Source organism: Salmo salar, chromosome ssa01 (genome assembly GCF_905237065.1).
Source record: "Salmo salar chromosome ssa01, Ssal_v3.1, whole genome shotgun sequence".
NCBI lineage: Eukaryota > Metazoa > Chordata > Actinopteri > Salmoniformes > Salmonidae > Salmo > Salmo salar.
This window is the reverse complement of record NC_059442.1, coordinates 30,189,739-30,212,411: the sequence shown is the minus strand read 5'-3', so window position 1 is coordinate 30,212,411 and position 22,673 is coordinate 30,189,739. Positions and strand designations below refer to the sequence as shown.

The following is a 22,673-nucleotide window of genomic DNA, read 5'->3' as shown; positions in this document are numbered from 1 at the left end:
AACCTGGAATTATTAACTAAATCAAGCATCTGCTGGATTTCATTTATCTCATCCAAAAACACTTAGAAACCACAAGATTATATTCCTAATCTTTCATAATCCTGCCTATGAGCCTGATGACTTCCTTAGTGTTTTGGGCAAGGAGGTATTACAAATGAAAACCTTTCACACTATGGGACCAACCATCATTAAGACACAGCCATTCTCAGAATTAAGGCATCTTAACAAACACGCTCAGAAGACTTACAAACCAGATGGCAGCCAGTTTTACTACAACATGGATCTTTATTTTATTAGCAAGAACAAAACTAATACGACCAGTATGTACAAAAGTACTATCTATGTCATTGTCATTCTTTGCATGCATGGTGCAGGCACTGTGTATATAGGCATGAGAACAAATCAACAGTCCGTGCATACAGATTCATCTCACAGGAACATTAAACATGGTTGACTATACACTCATGCTCATTTTTATGCATCTATTTCTATTTTATGCATCTATCAATTTCACCCCATACAGGCATCAACTCTTACCCTTACGATACAGGCACTTCATTAGAATCTCACTGTGTGGAAGCTGAAAACTAGCATGCTGTAGTAGTAACATATATTTCAGAGGGCATCTTGAACATTTAAAATGTCAAAAATATAGAGGGATTATGTACCGCAACTCTTGACATGCATACAATACATCATAATTGGTTCAGCCGGTACAGTAAATAACATCTTATCAATGTAATGGTCATTCTGGAATCATTGGTCAAGTCATTAACCATACAAACCTGTGTTATAAACATGACATGACCTGCACCTACCAGTCATATCAGGTTAGGTTAGAGTTCATCCACAGAGCAGAGGAAAGTCTCTCCAACTGTGGCATTCATAGTTTGTCATCTTGTAATGAAAAGCTCATCATCAAACGCAGTGCTATACTCTTCCCTGAATCAGTTACTTACTAAGTCAATGTTCTCGCTAAAAGTGAAAAAAAGTGGTTTTAACCTTTGATACAAATGTAAACGTTTGACCAACCTGGGCAATTCTAAGACAGCCATTCAGTTCCAAGGAAGCGCAAATATATTTCTCCATCCATTCTTCTCATTGGAAGAATTCCATATGTGATGTAGGGGTGGTTAGTTTGATTGGAGGAAATGGACATGTTCATATGTAGCACAGCTCTCATTATTGAGTCAAACCCTGGTGTTTTGATTAAGAGTATGATTCCCTTGTGCAACCCAAGGGACCTAATTACATCTGTTGTCTATCCAGGAAAACGGTGTGGTTGTGAAGGTTGCAGGTTCAATACTCCATAACACCCCACAGGTCATGGACCATGGATGATTAACTCAAATGGCAGAGAATAATACTGATTTACATTCCACCTCAGTACTTCATTGAACAATCAATGACTGCTTAGATAGAGTTAATCAGACAGGGCCCCATAGGAGTCCACAAGCCAGATACTGACTGAACAGTAGGTACACTAAGGTTGAAGACCAGTGGACTAGAAGGCCAGTAAACTGCTGTCCAGGGAGAGGTGCTTTGCAAAATATGCTTAGTAGGAATACAGTTGCTCTAAAGTGAAAATAAAATATTTTTAAAAATCCATATCCTCCTTGGTGTGAGAAGCCCTTGACCTAGGGTGTGTAATAACTATAATCACCCAAAAGCAGCTACTGCCATAGGATATAATGAAGCTGAGGCAGACTTGGCCATCAGCATCATCATCATCACACTGTACGGTCCAAGGACTGTAACTACAAATTAGCAGAGAAAAAGAATACACTGCCAGGGAGGGTCATTCATGGCATGATGTTATTAACAGATGCACTGGGATATTTAAAGCCTATTTTCAGCTCAGCATGGATGGCTGTTGAAATGAACTTTACCCTGGGAGTCACTAAGAAAAGGGCCACTAAATGAAGACTGAATCTGTCAGACAGAGTGGACAGATGTTCTCATCAAATAGAGTAATATAAAGAGTAATAAAGAGTCCTTTAGTTGCTTGTCTGAGAACAGGTCACGTCTTACAGTAGGAGAGGAGGAGTAGAGAGGATGAGTCAAAGTTGTAGATGAAGATACAAACACGTGTGATAAAGAACAAAACGCATGCTCATTCAATGTGAAATTACCCTGAACTATACAGTTTCAAAACCTAGAAAAGTAGAAAGAAATCTATCAAAACTGTTTTGAAATCCAAATGATTAAATGTATGTGTTTGGAATGATACAAAATAACTAAGATTTCAGTCTCCCTTTTCCCTCATAAAGGAAGAAATCATTCTAAAATATTTGTTTTCTTCACCTTGAAGTGTGGCTGAATAAAGTACGATAGTAATTCATCAAAAACCATTGTCCTTGGACAATCATAACAGTATACTCATTTTTGTATGATACAATGTTTGACATCTTCATAGCGGATATACAGAGTGGACCAACCAAACTTCTAGCTGTCTGTGACAACACAATGTAACTATAGTTGAAACCAATACTCAATAACCTTTTCTGAATTTAAACTTGTAAAAACCCGTAGACTAAATGCAACAATTTATATTTTCTGTATATCCATATTGGCATAATTGAAGCACTTTGTTTTAGTTTTTTTGCTATGTAACATCCTTTTTTGCTCATCAATGGTGTAAACAGGTGTGTGGAGCTGTAGGTTGCAGATTGTAGTCATGATGGGGCCGCAGTAGTTGTGTTGAGGCTCTCCTGCCTACACAGAGCAGGTGTCTGTCTGGGGACTGGGGACAGGATAACTCCCTCCACTCACCGGGAACAACCAGCTTAGTAACTAGGGGCCCGATTCCAACCTGAGTTAAGCGTGCATAAATGAAACGGAATTCCCTTTTTATGCACTTTTCTCTCTATGCGTATTCTGAACTTGAAATTAAGCATGAGAATAGCGTGCTATTCACCTGCTATTCGTTCAGGGTGGAGATTGACTAAATGAAGGTGTGGCTGAGGTTTGTCTACTGATACGCGACATTCTGACCTTGACTTAATTCCCTATTATAATTTAATCAACTTTGCGCGCAAGGAAACTATGAATAAGGTCTAGCGAACCTGCCGTTTCCAAGTGGAAAAAGCATATATTTAATTATTTTCAAAAGAAATAACACAATTTTTCATGCACATTAATTTACAACTTGATAAGAGCTATTGATAGCAGCTAGGTACATGAGTAAACTGTTTGGATAATGAAATTATAAATATAAAGTACACTTGTTTTAGATATATTTTACCTTATAATCGCTGGGGAAAAAATGTGAAACCAGTCAAATGGTAGCAAACTGAAGCAAATCAACATATCAACTTTCCCACAGTAAAGTTTATGAAATGTTGTGCCATTATGCAGAATTTAAATTGTACCGCCTTTTAACTTGCAGGGATGGGCACTCTCGAATGTCTTAATTATAGGCTACCTCAACTTTCTCTGTCTCCTATTTCTATCATGTTAAATATTAGACACTATCAGCATCGATCGCCAGTTGGCCTAATAACAACACATATTCTCCTGCCAATTTACTGTTAATTCCCTCAACTGGTATAGCCTACATTATCATTCCATTTAATTACATTGTTTCATTTACCTTTATTTGCTTCCTCTGTAAACTCTGCCACGGCCATGTGGTTGTTGCTGAGGAACATTAGTAACAGTGGATAATATAAAAATATATATGTAGGCTAATTAAATCATTATGCAGCAGGGCGCAATACCTGGCCGTGTCATCACACAGTTCCATGGTTAGTGCAGGAAATAAACAAGGGTATAGCCTACTATTGTACACTATTCTCCCTATTAGAATTCTATGTACAGTACACTAATCTTCCAACATTACCACGGGTTAACAATTTTAAGAATGAATCAAACCAGTTTTCTTTCTTTCGTGCATAAACGCTCTCCAAACCTGTTTTTATGATTCATAAATACTTTCCTAGCCCTAAATAATCTACAAGATCAGAGTACTTTTAAATCTACCAATTGGTGCTGAAACAGAGAATGATATGCATATATTTAGATGGTGCATATTTAGATGGCTTTCTTTCATTGATCCCTAATATTCTGAACCCGTTCTCTCTATATATTGCATTGAGTCTGTTGACAAAATTCAAACTAAAAGGTGCAGCGTATTTAAAAGGATGGTTTAAGAAAACCCTATTGAATGAAAACTCCACAACAAAATCTGTTGGCCAGGAAGTGCATAGGTTTCAGTGGTTGAATTACATTTATTCAGCACGTGCAAGGGAACCACGCCTGCGAAGCCCTGTTCCCACCTTCATAAGGTAAGTCTGAATACCAACTACTGAGAAGTGCGTAGGAAAGCGGTGAGTAAGAAAGGCATAATAAGTCGGAATTGGGCCCTAAGTGACTGGGTAAGTGGTGGGGATTGCTTCCCATCCTCTCCTCTCCATCCTGGCTTCTAGGCTTCCAGGAGGACGTGCCAGCGACAGACCTGCTGGCCTTTACACTCCTTCATGTCCAGCCAGTGCAGCTGCTCCTCCTCCCCGCTGCTGTTCTGGCCCAGGGCGAGCCAGCCCACCATCTCCTTACGCTTCATGCTGCGGCGGTTGTAGATGGACACCATGAGGGTGACGTCACACAGCTGGAACAGGGCAACCTGGAACACAAAGGTCTCCTTGTAGACGGGGTTGGGCTGCCCCCGCCGCACTGATGTCTTACACCTGGAGATCTCCTGGCCCACTGAGTTGAGCAGAGTCAGCTTCCCATAGGTGTCTGAGGGAGAGAGGCAGAAAGAAAGGAGAGAGGCAAAGATATAGGTAATGAAGTCAAGAGGGTTAAACAAAAAAAGTGTGATTGACTAAGTCATGATTGCATGGGAGTGCATTCTGTTTAAGAGCCATTTTGATAGGGTGTATGTCACAGGAGGTTGGTGGCACCTTCATTTGGGAGGACGGGCTTGTGGTAACGGCTGGAGCGGTATGAGTGGAATGGTATCAAATACAGCAAACAAATGGTTTGATGCCATTCCATTTGCTATGTTCCAGCCATTATTATGAGCCGTCCTCCCCTCAGCAGCCTCCACTGGTGTATGTTTGTCTAGTTTTGTCTGTTTTGGACTGTCATTTCTCACCACTAGAGAGCAGTCTCACTGAGGTTATGGGTCATGTGGGGGGTCAGGTGCATAAGGTCACCGGTAACCAGGTAGTGGTCATGCATGGGTGAACAGGAGATTCAGCTGGGTTTTTTTATCGCTTCCAAGATTGCCTTTAACACAGATTACTGAACCACAAACCATCACAGTGAATCATCAAGTATAATGTATCATCATACTCTTATTCATTACATCACCAAACAGTATATCTAAGTCTGGACATTATATCATTTAGTCCAAATCAAATCAAATAATTAGCGGCAGAGGAGGCTGGTGGGAGGAGCTATAGGAGGACGGGCTCCTTGTCATGGCTGGAATGGAGTAAATGGAATGGTGTATGGAAACCATGTTTGAGTCCATTCCATTCATTCCATTCCAGCCATTACAATGAGCCCATCCTCCTATAGCTCCTCCCACCAGCCTCCTCTGTTTAGGGCATCAAAAACATCACTCATGTATCAAGTGGCGAATTGGAACTTTGCAATAGCCCTTACAATCTGATAGTCTGTATGTATGATGGTAAACATGGGTGTGTGTCAGGGTGTTTGCTCACCGGGCGGCCTGTTAATGGCCAGGTTGCGGAAGTGGCTTCCCTTGATGAGCTCCACAGAGAGGCGTCCGGTGGTGGCGTTGTAGGACAGGCCCACCAGCAGCTCAGGGACGCCCCCGTGGGTTAGAGACTGGGTGGAGGACGCACTGTCACTCTGGGACACCCCAGCTAGACTGACCTGAGAGTCAACACTCTGGAGCACAGGAGAAAGATACACACATACAGTATATGCTTACATCGTATACAGTAACATGTTAGCAGTGTTTTGTTGTGTCTTTGGGTGATGTTAGGGGTCTATTCTCTCACCTTCATGTTGCTGCGGGGCTCCAGCACCAGCGTGGTGTCCATATCTCCCCCCTCTGGGCTCAGCCCCTCAAGGCGGACCACCTTCTCCCCCATCATGCGCTCGCGGGACATCCGGCCCCCCAGGGCGTAGAGCCGGAAGCGCAGGGCAGAGGTAGCCAGCTCTGAAGGCTCCAGGTGTGAAAAGCGGAAGGTCTCGTTGAATTCGGGCACGGAACCCTTTTGGACGGAGGTCTTATGGCGCTGTTTCTTTGCCGGGAGCAGGACCACATGAACCTGCCACGAGTCCATCCCACTGCGCCCTTTGTCTGGGATGTCTCGCGCGGTCACAACGGTAACAAACAGCTTCTGAGAGGCGACCTTGTAGTCCAGGGTGACCTCGAGGTCACCACATTTGGTGATAGGGGGGCGTGAGGTGGAGCTGGGGGGGCAAGGGAGGACCTCCTCTACAGGAAGATGCTCCTGCTGAGAGGAGGGGAAGCAGAAAACACAGACAGTTGCTGATATATGCTCCTTGCGAGAAGCCAACATATGAAATAGTCATCAATGTCATAATTCTAATCACATACTGTATTTTGCTGTGTGTAAATCAGGCAAAGATAGAGGATGGTGTTGAAGAGAAAATTGACGCCAGCCAAGCAGCTCTTCATGCGGTCAGTAAACACAGCATCGATTGTGTCACCATGTTGACAGAGCAGGCGGAGTGTTGGTGTTGGCACGGCAACCACAGCTAAGATAATCGTAGTGGCGGCTACAATATACTGCACAGATCAGGCGACATGCGCTTCTTCAAGCTATATCCCTCCCCAACACTCCCTTCACTCACTGACACAACAACCTGACGCTCAAGGTTAGCCACGACTCAAATGATCCAAAACAAACAATATACAATGATGCTAACAGTTTGCTTTCATTCACGTGTATCTGTATGTGTTGTTCCATTCACATATATATATATATCTTTCAATACATGTCGACAGTATCTATTAGCTACCATCCACATACAATGTTCTATTTGACAGAGTTGGATAAAAGGTGAAAAAAAGTTAGTGGGATACTCATGCACAGATTGCTCCCCATTTCTCTCTCACACACACACACACACACACACACACACACACACACACACACACACACACACACACACACACACACACACACACACACACACACACACACACACACACACACACACACACACACACACACACACACACACACACACACAAGCTGTCGCAAAAGCACGTCTGGGCCTGGGTCTGGGCAGACAGTGAAATGGAAGCCTGCAGTGCTAGCCAGCATCACTTGCCCACTCGCTCTCACCTCACTCCAACTGGGCGCCTAAATCAAACATGACACATTAGTGCTTTAGCACAGTAGCACACTAACACAACGCTTATGCAAGCATTAGCAATACTCAGTAACGCTTTACAGCAACAGGTTGTGCCACATTTCATCAATATTTATGGGGCATAAGGAAGGAGTTATGTACTGTTTCCAATGTGCCCCTAGGCCTCATGTCAGCCTTTTCTTGGTATGCCCAAAATTCATCTGACAGGAAAAAACTGTGGGACAAATACAAAACATCTTCTCCTTGTCAGGTTCCTCATCGGTATGGCATGATGGACATAGCTGCCTCTTATTGCCAACCAACATTTCCCTTGAGAAAAAAACGATGTTTCTCTGTATAGCAAAGCTACTGTATGTTATTAGTAGGGCTAGGACTGTTTCCTGAACCCTGATCAGGAAACCTTGGTTCACCAGGCCCAAGGTGACAGCGAGAGCTCGTTGGCTGCAGTACCTCTGGGCTCCATGTGGAGGAGCTGTCTGTAGGATCGTTGTTGTCGTCACCCTGGTTGTCCACGGCTGTCTCCATCTCAAGGCTCCCCTCGGTGGCCTGGAGACTCATGTTGGGGGCCGGGCTGCCCCCTGTGTCCATCGAGTCCTCCCGTGGTGGACCGTCCAGACCCTCAGCCATTTCCTGGGACCCCAGGGAGCCCAGCTTCTCATCCCCGTACGACAGGGGGTTCTGGTAACTCAGCCTGCTCACGTCTCCGTCCACGTCTGGGGACGATCACAGCAGGGCTTCATAAAGACACAATATCACATGGAAACATACAGCACACACTCACACTGAGATATTATGGTATGCAGTCTGAAATGGAACAGGCTTCCCTTAATAAACATATCAGACTGAACAGACTTCTGTAATTTAACATTGTCATGAAACATCCTTGGGATATGAAATACAAGCCAGCCCTGTGTGTATAACATAGTAATTGAATGCATTTTATAAACATAAGCAATATAAAGCCTCCTATTTGAACAGAAATTGCATAACTTTTCAGAAACCTGTTCCTTCAATTAGTGTGGCTGGTATAGGGCTGCACCATGAGCTGATCAATGGCAATTACCTCCAATTCCGTATCATTAAGGGCAGACCGACAGTTTTATCAACGACTACAGAGAATGATCACCATGGCAACAGGGCACAGTGTGACTCATCAGTGTGTGTTGTGTGTTCCCAGGGTCGATCAGACCACTAGTTATATCATAACACCACCAGTCACATGCTCGCTGGAGGAAGGAAATGTGGTAGTTACTATGAGTCACAGGTAGTTATTATGAGCCACGTAGTTATTGTGAGTCCCAGGTAGTTATTATCAGTCACAGGTAGTTATTGTGAACCCAGGTAGTTATTGTGAGTCCCAGGTAGTTATTGTGAGTCCCAGGTAGTTATTATCAGTCCCAGGTAGTTATTATCAGTCCCAGGTAGTTATTGTGAGTCTCAGGTAGTTATTGTGAGTCACAGGTAGTTATTGTGAGTCACAGGTAGTTATTGTCAGTCACAGGTAGTTATTGTCAGTCACAGGTAGTTATTGTCAGTCACAGGTAGTTATTGTGAGTCACAGGTAGTTATTGTGAGTCACAGGTAGTTATTGTGAGTCACAGGTAGTTATTGTGAGTCACAGGTAGTTATTATCAGTCACAGGTAGTTATTGTGAGTCACAGGTAGTTATTATCAGTCACAGGTAGTTATTGTGAGTCACAGGTAGTTATTATCAGTCCCAGGTAGTTATTGTGAGTCCCAGGTAGTTATTGTGAGTCACAGGTAGTTATTGTGAGTCACTGAGGCATTGTGAACCCCCATGACAGGATGTCAGTGATACAAACAAATGGACTCTTTGTTCAATAAAATAATTGAATTCAATAAAAAAATATTTAGGCATAGTCAGGGAATTCATAATGCCAGGGGCCTCCAATACATCTAATAGGGGCTTTGATGAACACTTAGACTTTAACTGTATTCTTTATGTACCAGTAACTTGTGGTGGAAGAGGGGGTTGGGTGGGTAAATCCCCCCTTATCTTCCAGGGCCATGACATCTGTATAATGCCGGGGTCTGCTGTCACCACTTACACTGATAATTCTTATAGCCTGTCGAAGACAACAGCCACCATTTGAGTCCAAACAAGTCATTAATTAATCTGAAGACCCAGAGCGATCTCTCACTATCTCTGTGTTGATCCCTCACAGACTGGGCCAATCAAGCTCAGCCTGAGATCTTTACAGACAGTAGTCTGTGATGAAATGTTATTTTGGGGCTCTGGAGCAGTGGGTTGAGTCATTTACATCCCATTGGATCAGATTAGAGGACATGTTTGAGTCTGTGTACAGATGTAGGATCTCATTTTGAGCCAGTTTGCTACAGCAGGAAGATAATCCTGCAGCTACAGGAAATGTGAATTATTATGTGGATTATGATTAATGGACATTTTTGTAGGGCTTGATACATTTTCGTAAGAGAAAATCAAGTCTGAAATGCGGAAATTACAAACTTCAGAAGCCTTTCTAAACCTCAAATACACTACAAGTTCCAAGTTCTCTGTCACGACTCCCGCCGAAGTCGGCCCCTCTCCTGGTTCGGGCGGCGTTCGGCGGTCGACGTCTTACTAGTTGCCACCGATCGATGTTTCACTGTTCGTTTGGTTTTGTCTTTATTGTGTACACCTGTTTTTGATTTCCCTAATTATGTTCTTTATTTAACCTCTGCATTTCCTGTTTGTCTTGTCGGTGATTGTTTCCTGTTTTGTGTAGTTTGGAGGTGTTTCTCCAAACGATGTATTTTTCTATGAGAAGATTTATTTAGTAAACACGTTTGTTTACATTTATCCCTGTGTCTTGCTACTGACTCCTCTACTTCTCTAAAGAAAACCATTACAGAATCACCGACCACACAATGGAGTCAGCAGGAGCAGCCAGCCCTCCTATTCTTATAGAGGAGCGAGTTCAGCAGCAGGCGAGTCTGATCCAGAGTCTCATGACTGCCATGGATTGCGTGCTGCAGACCATGGAGAGAGTGGAGAGAAAAGGATGTCCCGTCGACCCAGCCACACCACCGCCAGGCGCACCTCTGGATCATACCCAACCGTCGTCTATATCCGGTGGGATTCGGCTCTCGCTCCCGGGAACGTATGACGGAACAGCTGCCGGGTGTCAGGGGTTCCTACTCCAGCTGGAGCTCTACCTGGCGGCTGTCCAGCCGCCGCCCTCGGGACGTGAGAGAGTGAGCGCCCTCATCTCCTGTCTGACTGGTAAAGCCCTGGAGTGGGCCAACGCCATCTGGGAGGTGGAAGGCCCGACTCGGGATGACTACGAGGACTTCTCCCGCCGCTTTTGGCCAGTATTTGATCATCCACCAGAAGGAAGAGCGGTGGGAGAGCGCTTATTACATTTAAGGCAGGAGATGAGGAGCGCTCAGGAGTTTGCACTGGATTTTAGAACTCTGGCGGCTGGTGCGGGATGGAATGAGCGGGCCCTGATCGATCACTACAGGTGTGGTTTGCGAGAGGACGTTCATAGGGAGCTAGCCTGCAGGGACACCACCCTCCCCCTGGACCAGCTGGTGGACTTATCAATCCAGCTGGATAACCTGCTGGCCTCCCGCGGACGTCCGGATCGGGGTCCGTTGGTTCCATCCTCCAGTCCCTTAGACCCAACACCGATGGAGTTGGGCGGGACTGGTACTAGGGAGACCGGAGGGGGAACAATTCCAGGCACCAGAGGTGACCGCAGAGGGCACACTGCTGGTCGGTGCTGGGGAGGTTTTCCAGGTAGTCGAGGTGGTAGGCGGAACACTGGAGGTACATCTCAGGTGGGTAGGCACACGACTCACCCAGACCCCCCTGTTGCTCACATGTGGTTATCTATAGGATTTCTGGGGTTTTCCCCGCATGCCCAGCATAAGGCGCTAGTAGATTCAGGCGCAGCTGGGAACTTTCTTGATCGGTCCTTGGCCAATAGATTAGGGATTCCTATTGTTCCCGTTGATGTTCCCTTCCCTGTACATGCCCTAGATAGTCGTCCGTTGGGGTCGGGGCTGATTAGGGAGGTCACAGCTCCCATTACTATGGTGACGCAGGGGAGTCATGAAGAGAGTATTAGTCTCTTTCTGATTGACGTTCCTGCGTTTCCCGTTGTGTTGGGTCTTCCCTGGTTGGCTTCTCATGATCCTATTATTTCGTGGCAACAGAGGGTTCTCAAGGGATGGTACTGTCAGTGTTCAGGGAGGTGTTTAGGTGTTTCCTTAGGTGCCACTACGGTGGAAAGTCCAAACCAGGTTTCCACCATGCACATTCCTCCCGAATATGCCGATTTGGCAATCGCCTTCTGTAAAAGGAAGGCGACTCAATTACCACCCCATCAACCGGGGGATTGTGCGATAAATCTCCTGGAGGGCGCTGCACTTCCCAGGAGTCACGTGTATCCTCTGTCACAGGAGGAGACGGCGACTATGGAAACATATGTCACTGAATCTCTGGGACAGGGATACATTCGGCCCTCCATTTCACCGGTCTCCTCGAGTTTCTTTTTTGTGAAGAAGAAGGATGGATGTTTACGCCCGTGCATTGACTATCGAGGTTTGAACCAGATTATTGTTAAATACAGTTACCCGCTGCCTCTGATCGCCAGTATGACATAGTCATTGCTCGGGGCGCACTTCTTCACAAAATTGGACCTCAGGAGCGCGTACAACCTGGTGCGTATCAGGGGAGGGGATGAGTGGAAGACGGCATTTAGCACTACTTCTGGGCACTATGAGTACCTTGTCATGCCGTATGGGTTAATGAATGCTCCATCCGTCTTCCAATCATTTGTGGATGCGATCTTCAGGGACCTGCACGGGCGGGGTGTAGTGGTTTATATAGATGATATTCTAATATACTCCACCACCCGCGCTGAGCATGTGTCCCTTGTACGTACAATGCTTGGTCGACTGTTGGAGCATGACCTTTACGTCAAGGCGGAAAAATGTATGTTCTTTCAACAGTCCGTCTCCTTCCTTGGGTACCGTTTGTCCACGTCAGGGGTGGAGATGGAGACTGACCGCATTTCAGCCGTGCGTAATTGGCCGACTCCAACCACGGTAAAGGAGGTGCAGCGGTTTTTAGGGTTTGCCAACTACTACCGGAGGTTTATCCAGGGTTTTGGCCAGGTGGCGGCTCCCATTACCTCCTTACTGAAGGGGGACCGGTGCGATTGCGGTGGTCGGCTGAGGCGGACAGAGCTTTTGGTAACCTGAAGGCTCTGTTTACCACGGCTCCAGTGCTGGCGCATCCTGATCCCTCCTTAGCGTTCATAGTTGAGGTGGACACATCCGAGGCTGGAATAGGGGCTGTGCTATCTCAGCGCTCGGGTAAACCACCAAAACTCCGCCCCTGTGCTTTCTTTTCGAAGAAGCTCAGCCCAGCAGAGCGAAACTATGATGTGGGGGATAGGGAGTTGTTAGCTGTTGTCGGGGCTCTGAAAGCGTGGAGACATTGGCTTGAGGGGGCTAGAAACCCTTTCCTCATTTGGACTGACCACCGAAATCTGGAGTATCTTCGGGCAGCGAGGAGACTGAACCCTCACCAGGCTAGGTGGGCTATGTTTTTCACACGCTTTTCTTTCACTCTTTCCTACAAACCAGGTTCCCAGAACGTCAAGGCAGACGCACTGTCCCGGCTGTATGATACAGAGGAGCGGTCCACAGAGCCCACTCCCATAATTCCAGCCTCATGCCTGGTGGCACCGGTGGTATGGGAGGTGGACGCGGACATCGAATGGGCGTCACGTGCAGAACCCACTCCCTCCCAGTGTCCCGTTGGGCACGTGTATGTGCCGTTTGATGTTCGCGATCGTTTGATCTGTTGGGCCCACACATCACCCTACTCTGGTCATCCTGGTATCGGTCAGACGGTGCGCTGCCTTACGGGGAAGTACTGGTGGCCTGCGTTAGCCAAAGACGTGAGGGTTTATGTCTCCTCCTGTTCGGTATGCGCACAGTGCAAGGCACCTAGACATCTGCCCAGAGGGAAATTACAACCCCTTCCCGTTCCGCAACGACCGTGGTCACACCTATCGGTGGATTTCGTGACGGATCTTCCCCTGTCACGGGGTAACACCACGATCCTGGTCGTTGTGGATCGGTTTTCTAAGTCCTGCCGTCTCCTTCCTTTGCCCGGTCTCCCTACGGCTCTACAGACTGCGGAGGCCCTATTCACCCATGTATTCCGGCACTACGGGGTGCCTGAGGATATAGTGTCTGATTGGGGTCCCCAATTTACGTCTAGAGTCTGGAGGGCGCTTATGGAACGCCTGGGGGTCTCGGTCAGCCTTACCTCAGAGTTCCACCAGACGAAAGTAACGGGCAGGTGGAAAGAGTCAACCAAGAGGTGGGTAGGTTTCTGCGGTCCTATTGCCAGGACCGGCCGGGAGAGTGGGCATCGTTTATCCCCCGGGCAGAGATGGCCCAAAATTCCCTACGCCACTCTTCCACTAACCTTACCCCTTTTCAGTGTGTACTAGGGTATCAGCCGGTCCTGGCACCATGGCATCAGTGCCAGATCGAGGCTCCTGCAGTGGATGAATGGTTTCGGCACTCGGAGGAGACATGGAATGCTGCCCATGTACGTCTTCAACGAGCCATCAGGCGGCAAAAGGCGAGTGCCGACAGCCACCACAGTGAGGCCCCGGTTTATGCACCGGGGGATCGGGTCTGGCTCTCGACCCGAAACCTGCCCCTTCACCTGCCCTGCCGGAAGCTGGGTCTGCGGTTTGTGGGGCCATTTAAAGTCCTGAGGAGATTGAACGAGGTATGTTACAGGTTACAGCTCCCCCCTGATTATCATATTAACCCTTCGTTCCATGTGTCTCTCCTCAGGCCGGTGGTGACTGGTCCGCTCCAGCAGTCTGAGGTACGGGAGGTTCCTCCACCCCCTCTGGACATCGAGGGGGCCCCGGCGAATACAGTACGAGCCATTATGGACTCCAGATGTCGGGCGAGGGGCCTTCAGTACCTCGTGGAGTGGGAGGGGTACGGCCCGGAGGAGCGAAGCTGGGTACCGGCGGAAGACATCCAGGACCCGTCGTTAATCCAGGATTTTCACCGCTTCCGTCCGGATCGCCCTGCTCCCCGTCCTCCGGGTCGTCCCCGAGGCCGGTGTCGGCGCGCGGGTCAGGAGGGGGGTACTGTCACGACTCCCGCCGAAGTCGGCCCCTCTCCTGGTTCGGGCGGCGTTCGGCGGTCGACGTTGCCGGCTTACTAGTTGGCACCGATCGATGTTTCACTGTTCGTTTGGTTTTGTCTTTATTGTGTACACCTGTTTTGGATTTCCCTAATTATGTTCATTATTTAACCTCTGCATTTCCTGTTTGTCTTGTCGGTGATTGTTTCCTGTTTTGTGTAGTTGGAGGTGTTTCTCCAAACGATGTATTTTTCTATGAGAAGATTTATTAATATTTTTAGTAAACACGTTTGTTTACATTTATCCCTGTGTCTTGAGCCTGACTCCTCTACTTCTCTAAAGAAAACCATTACATTCTCCTGCAACAGGGTGATCCAATTAAGCTCCTCCAATTAATCTGTACTCTGTACTGTGTCAGAATGTGTGTCTCTGTGTGCATTATGTATGTGTGCGTGCGTGCGTGTGTGTGTGTGTACCTTCGCAGTCTGAGGGCTCTGTGCTGCCCTCCTCCTGGTCAGAGAGTAGGCGAGTGAACTTGTGGCGTTTTCCAGGTGCAGCCTGGGCTACAACCTCGGTGGTCCCTGTCGAGCGGAAGCTCTGAGAACGAGACACTGAGATCTCAAACTGCTTCACTATCTCGTCCTCACTATCCGATGAGCTGGACTGATCCTCACCATCCCCGTAACTGCTCACTGGATGGACCAGAGATCACACAAACACACACACGGAATACAGAGTTCACAAAGAGAAGGAGAGAAGGTGCAGGCAGGAGAGCTACTATAGAACCTAATGATTATAGTAGGAGAGGAGAGGACAGAGAAACACATCAATAATAACAATGTGAATATGATCACATCAATATGTGTGCTTATTAAAACTACTGCTGAGGGCAAGACCAACACAGAAATTAATTCAAAGAACATTTGATTAAACGATCACAAGCACGACCCGCATATCCAAATTAGATTGTCCCTGGCAGGTGAGTGTTGGATCACTGGGACTTTAGTGTCAACCAGTGATGTACCATGCTATGAAACCAGAACAAGGAGAGCAGGAGAGAAGTGCCAGCTGTACATCCCCATAGCATTACAAAACAAATTAGCTGTCACCTGTTATCCTTTCATACACTCTCTCTTTCTCTCCACCTCTCTCCCCTCTCTCTCTCTCTCTCTCTCCCCGCTCTCCCTCTCTCCCCCCCTCTCCCCCTCTCTCCCCTCTCTCTCTCTCTCCCCTCTCTCCCCTCTCTCTCCCCTCTCTCCCTCTCTCCCCCCTCTCTCCCTCTCTCCCCCTCTCTCTCTCCTCCTCTCTCCCCCTCAACAAAGCATTTAGTCTGAACACCATTAGTTCCACCAGTGATGGACAGAAAGACAGTGAGTAACTTGGTTATGTAAGTGTCTGTTGACATATTGATTGAGGCTGTAATGGAGATGTATCACATGTCTCTGGCCCCGTCTCCCTCGTCAGTGTAGGTCACCCAGTACAATACCACCCTCTTTACCTGAACCATCCATCACCATGGTAACCCAGGATGGCTCTAGTGAGCGGGCGAGAGGCCGCTGATTGATTTGCTGTGGCCCTGCCCACCTCGTGTTCAATGCGTCTCCAGGGCTGCAGTACAGAGAGCCATCTAACCGTTAGCCTTATAATCATCACACAGTAGGGTTGAATGGCGGAAACCCGGTTACCGTGATTTACCGCCCAAAACCACAGAAAGGTTTACATGCATTGTGAACTGCTCTATCATCTATTTCTCCACGGTAACTTTTTTTCTTGTGACAGGTAGGCCTACACTTGCTACAGCGTAGCCTATGCTACAGTAACATGAAGACCGAATGTGCATCTAATTTACCATCTCCATCTGGCTTTCGGGAGTCACCTTGTTTTTTTCATTGTAAAGATTTTTGTTTTGTTTTTATTGCAGCTGCAGAGTTTTAAAATAGCCTATCACTCGAATATCGTTGCTTTAAATCAGTGTACACGCGAGCACTCTCTCGCAGGCTTTCTCTCTCTCCATCAACTCTATTCAAATTGCATCCAAAATAGATAATCCTATTCTAGACTGATATATAGCCCTCTTTATATAGATTTCCTAGCCTACATCTTCAAAGGAATTACATTCAATGCAGTTTTATCCTAATATTTAGCTAACTAATGATGGGTTATGCATAACTAGCTTATAATTTATAGCCTCTGTCTCTTGCGCAAAACACAAACACCTGTGCTCCTCTGGCATCTCCTTAAAAAACACTCCTTAGCTCTTGGAGTCCCATGCAGGAAAAACTAGACTAGAATAGCTTGCTGGACATTATTTCTTTGCATTTCCTATACCAATAGACTATTCTAAGAGGGATGCAAGCTCTTGTTTGCTGAATGTTAAATACAGCAGCCAATAGCACTCACGGGTAGATTGAAAGAAGAGCGAACACATGATGGCGGTAGGCTACGGTATTTATTTATTCAGACCCATAACCATTCATGACGAGAAGTGAAAGCAGTCTGCATCTAATTCTACTACTATATGTTATATTAAGCATGTCATTAAAATGATGAAGATGAGGACAAACTTATTTCATTTAACTGTTGTAAGCGAGGAAGGAATGAAGAAACAATAGAGAGAAAGGGGGGGTAGGCTATATATAACAACATTAGGGGAAATATTATAAAAGGTACACATGAGTCAGCCTACCACTAATTATACAAATAGGCCCTATTATATTTAAAATGTAAAATCGAATTAGCTAGCCTACACTTGTAACTTTGTAGGCCGCAAGTGCTGCACCAGAATCACATGTTCGCTTCTGCTTTTTCATGGTTTGAACGATGTGCGTAGGGCTAGTTCCAGTCCATATAATACAGTATAATACAATACAGTACAGTAATACAGTTCACACTGAAAAAGACTAGCCTACTGGAGCTAGTTTCATTTATTTACCCAAGAGAGCATATAGCTAACTACATCTATCTGTCACACCCTGATCTGTTTCACCTGTCCTCGTTATTGTCGCAACCACCTCCAGGTGTCGCTTGTTTTCCCCAGTGTATTTATCCCTGTGTTTCCTGTCTCTCTGTGCCAGTTCGTCTTCTATGTCCAAGCCTACGAGCGCTTTTTCCCGTTTTCCTGCTTTGCCTTTTCTCCTTTTTCTAGTCCTCCCGGTTTTGACCCTTGCTTGTTCTGGACTCTGTACCCGCCTGCCTGACCATTCTGACTGCCCTGACCTCGAGCCTGCCTGCCACTCTGTACCTCCTGGACTCTGATCTGGTTATGACCTTTTACCTGTCCATGACCATTCTCTTGCCTATTCCCTGTGGATTTATTAAACATCTTAAACTCCAACCATCTGCCTCCTGTGTCTGCATTTGGGTCTCGCCTTGTGTCATGATACTATCGGCTTTTAGATTTTTCTGTCGTGCGTAATGTGCAGTAGCCTATATCATACTATGTATTGGATAATGGCACAATAATTTGGGCTTTTTTAGGCTTGGGCTCATAAAATGTCATTAATGTAGGGCTCATAAAATGTATTTAATGTATGGCTTATCAGACTCAGGTAGCATCAGATTTGAATTTTCATGCTGATCAAAGCTCTTATCAAATCAAATGCTTTATAATGCTTTTGAATGACACTTCCTGGTTTTGGCGGGAAATACCGGGTTACCAGGAGGAAAGTGATTTATTCTCTGGATGGAACGTTTGTAAAATACCGGGAAAATATTCAACCCTATCACACAGTCATCAATACTGGAACATACTGACCGCAGCTCCCTGCCACTCCAACCTCAGTACTCCACCATTACATCAATCACTCCAAGGCTTATCATTCCTGCACCCAGGACCTTTACCACATCCTAATAGTTATTCTTGCAGAGCCCTCATCACTTCACTAAAGCCTAGTGAGTGCACAGAAGAACCCTCAAAGCAGGTTTCCATAAAAAAAAAAAACATATTTGATTCATGCTCAGTTGCCGCACTAAAAGATGCGAGAGAAAATAAAGTGAGAAGGTTCATCTCCACAATGCTGAGAAGACCTGTAGGTGCAGGCACAGAGAGCTGCACAAACACATCCATCAAGGTATGCACATGAATATGGTGGAGGGCCACTCCTGAGAGGACTGAGTATTTGTCAGTCCTCTCAGTCTCCATGTGACGGCCGTAGCACATGTTGGAGAGCTCATTTAGACGGCCACTCTCAGAGTCCACGTCTAAAAGTAGGCCGCTCTCAAGTGCCTACAGTATAGCAGAGATCCATACAACTCTCACTCAACAGTGTGTGTGCATCCCTCAGAGGTCTGTGTATCTGTCACCCACACACTTACACACGTATTCTAACCATCCTTCCGGTAAAACACACATCAGTACAGTGAGGAGTCACATAAGAGTCTCTCTATTCACAATCTTCAAGGTGATGTGTGACATCACAGTATGTCACAGTATAACAGACTGAATCTACTTCTGATATTGACCCCCCCAGTGTGATGAAAGATAAACGCTTTACCTGCTGTGCCAGCCTTACTGGAGTGCCGTGAGGCTGCCCAGCTCACCCTGCTCCCCACCACCTCACTCTCCTCGGGTATGATAGACAGACACTCTGCAGATGGGGCAGCCCCAGAACAGGAGCTGCTAGGCCTACTCATGCCCCGTAGAGCCAGCTGAGCCTGGAGGGCCTGTAGCCTCTGCTGGGGGTCCATGGAGGACACAACAGCCCTGGAGGTCTGGGACCCTAAGTCGTCCTGGAGCTCTGAGGGATCAGACACCTCCTGGGTGTCTCCTGGTGAGGGTGCTGGGTCAGCAGACACTCCCTGAGACTCCCTAGCCTGGCCCGGTCCCTGGCCCGAGGGTAGGAGGGCCGCAGACAAAGACTCCGATACCTGGACGAACCATCCTTTCAAAGAAAGGATCTCCGATACAGGATCATCTCGGTTCATCTTGTAGCAGCGCACTGTAAACAACTGTTACTTCAGAGTGACATGACTGCAACTGCTGACTTGAGTACAGTATCAGCCGAAACTCTGCCTATCCAAGCAGGAGATGTTTGCTCAAGGGACTGAACGACCAGGAAATACCGGAGCCAAGAACACCGCCCTCTCCAACCACAGAGAGCCTAACGTTTACCTGGGGATTATGGGAAATGTTTGCAGTGTTTGACTAATGAACAACAAAGCACAGCCTCCTCCCTGACTGAATGATTAGCATTAAAGGGTGCCATTGTTCTACTACCGTATGTTTCAAGATAAAGTGACAGCATTTCTACAATTTGTGAGAAGAAAGGAAGAGAGTGAATTACATGAATATAACATATTTTCCCCAGCCAGCCACTCTCTGGCCTCCTACCTGTCTCCCTGCATTAGGCCCACTCCCTCCCCACTGACAGTCTCTCACCTCCAGTCTCCATCCCAGGGCCCACCCCTCCAACTGGTCACCCAATACCAGAAACCCTACCTCAGGACCCAGAGAGCAGACAGACCCCACCCCTCTGCCTCCCGTATTCCCCAGCCCCAGGCTCATAACCCCTAGGCCCCAGTCAGGCACCATGCCAGTCCACTCACCCAGCCCCTGGCGGACTCCGGGCCTGCTGCGGGAGCGTTTCCCGCGGCCGTGCTGCTCCAGACAGGGCAGACCCCCAACACGGGAGAAACACAGCTTCTTATTGATGAAGAGGAAGAGGATGGCCAGAAACACCACAAAGACACCCACCGCAGACAGGAAGCCGATGGCCTCTGGGGTGACTGTGAAGGAGAGAGGACACACAAAGACACACTGATCAGACCACATAAACAGACAGCCTGAAACACACACACACACACACACACACACAGTCATACACACAGGATACACACACAGACAGAATGGGCAACACTTTAGTAAGAGTTTCAGTTTAATTAAGCTAACAGGGCAGAAGTTACATATTCTGGTTGTGGTATCTGCCTATTGAATTTTAGCGCACATATACATACATTTGTACATGTTTCAAATAATAATACATTTGTTTGCAATACATAAGCTTATGAAACTTTCTTGGGATTTAGCATTGCATATTGAACATTCTGATTCTGATTCAGGGTTGTAAGTGTTACGTAACTTGCCATGTATTACACAACTCTTTCAAAACCACTCTAATAAATTGTCAAATAGAAGGAGTAGTTAAACATCCCCCTCTGCTTGAGTTCAAGTTCAGAATCCTGTCCTTCTATGGGCATGTTTAGTGAGCTGTCTTGTGAAGGCCATGAGGAGGACGTGTGTACTAACAGCCTATTTACACTACACTACTTTGACAACACCAAACCAGGTCCAGGAGAGATGCCTGTGAAGTGTAAAAGAGACAGATCTAGATTCAAATCTCTCGTTAAGAGATTTTTCCCACACTACCTCCTTCTGAGTCACACATGAAGCAGGAATGTGGCTTTGGCCACGCAACATCCAAGGCTAGTGTAAACAGAAAAGTTGCAAATCGGATGTTGAAGATAGGTAGATCTCAGTAGACATATTTTACTGATGTAAATGGCCCCTAAGAGAAAGACAGAAAAATAGAGTACTCCACTCCACTCTCAATGACACCTCCAACCAATGAATACAAGTACAGTACACGAGAGAGCCATGTCTTTTTTTTGTGGTTTCCACGACAACCTCCAAAGCGCAATGGAATCAATAAAGGGAGAAGTAGAGCTTTGCCATGACTCTATGCCCTGGAGAAACACCCGCTACAGATGGTATGAAGTCAACACCACTGGGAGGATTACTGTAGGTGTGCGTGGGTGAGTGTGTGTACGAGATGCTGAAGCATGTAATAGAATTCCTTCATCATTCTTTCATTTCTCCATTATTCCATGATGCCTCTCGTCATTGTCTGTTCTGTTGTACTACTCTTCTCACACTAAGCCTCTGGATCTGCTATTTCCCCAAGGTCTCTAACTGTGGTCTGTTACACATCCACATACAACAACCAGAGGAGATTCGTGGTGAGACCCAAAACAAGATAACTGGGGTTTCCTTCTCTGCTGCACACAAAGGGTCCACTATGTCTCTCTGAGAGCCCCCTGTGTCCCCATACAGATGGACAGGAAATGGACCAGGGTCAGGGGGTTGGGGCGACACCTGCTCCTCCCACAGAGCCCTCAGCAGGGCAATCTGCCTCTACCAGACACACACACACACACACACACACACACACACACACACACACACACACACACACACACACACACACACACACACACACACACACACACACACACACACACACACACCTACACCATCAGAGCCAACAATACTGACAATATCATCTGAGTCTGGACTAGGAAAACAAACCAATACCAATTGAAAAGCTGCATTTGAAACAGCAGGGAGATGAATGATACCTAGAGTAGTGCCGAGCCAAGCAGAGAGGAAACCTAATTATCCCTGTTTGACTTTACACCAGACTGAAAGACAGTGTGAAGTCCCTTTGTTCAGCTCCACTATAAGGTAATCTAAACACCACTGTTATCATTCTCACACTAATAAGAAGCTCTATGGACTGATCTCATCATCATGTAGTTGAGGTGCAATTTTACCCTGCTTTCAGTCATCCGCTGAATCTAACCCTGACTTCAAAGTGTTCTCTCCTCTCTCTGGTTTCATTTCAACGCTGGGTGGGAAAGTCAGCAGCATAATAATCAAGCTAATGTTTTAATATTCACGCAGAACCACATTGACACTCCAGCAGGCATGCTCTTACTGAATAATCAAACAGGATCATGCACAGACAGGCATTAACATTCAAACGCATCTCCCCACTCACATCAAAATAAATCTCACATACCCAGCTAGTTCACAGCCCTCCAGCAGAATGAACAGAATGAGCCAAAGCAACATCACTCAACTAGACGACTACAGTAGAATCAGATCGTCTCGCTACAAAGGAAAAGTCTTGAAGATATGGATGTATTCTCTGCTAATGAACTTGTTTCAGGAGAGTGAGACTTGGAGTAGACAGGTGTGTAATAGAGAGAGGGGCAGGGCAGTGAACAAACACTGGTACTGTATGCTGTCTGTTGGCTGTGTGATTGTGTGAGTGGTCCTATTGTTTGGGGTAGCAGCTGTAGTTGTGCCAAGGTACAGGACTGTGTGCGTGTGTCCAGCCTCCAAGCCTGATCTTTATTACAAAATGTCCTGCTATGTAGATTGCCGCACTGATGTTGAGGTGAGGACACCAAGATGTGT

The 22,673-nt window shown here is 46.5% G+C and overlaps 1 protein-coding gene across 3 annotated transcripts in view; it reads right to left on the bottom strand.

Annotated features, from left to right (window-relative positions):
- Positions 1–265: 265 nt before the first annotated feature.
- syt16 (synaptotagmin XVI) overlaps positions 266–22,673 on the bottom strand; it is a 32,130-nt gene continuing 9,722 nt past the window's right edge. Inside the window, exons 2-7 of one of the 3 annotated variants that reach the window (XM_014190010.2) lie at positions 20,021–20,257; positions 14,953–15,168; positions 7,771–8,033; positions 5,973–6,434; positions 5,670–5,859; positions 266–4,737 (exon numbers count right to left, since the gene is read on the bottom strand). In XM_014190010.2, coding sequence (XP_014045485.1) covers positions 4,424–4,737; positions 5,670–5,859; positions 5,973–6,434; positions 7,771–8,033; positions 14,953–15,168; positions 20,021–20,257 — 1,682 coding nt within the window. In that variant the 3' untranslated portion in view covers positions 266–4,423. Of the gene's footprint in view, positions 4,738–5,669; positions 5,860–5,972; positions 6,435–7,770; positions 8,034–14,952; positions 15,169–18,969; positions 19,509–20,020; positions 20,258–22,673 lie in introns of those variants that run through there. The other 2 variants (XM_014190050.2, XM_014190000.2) reach the window with 2 other exon arrangements.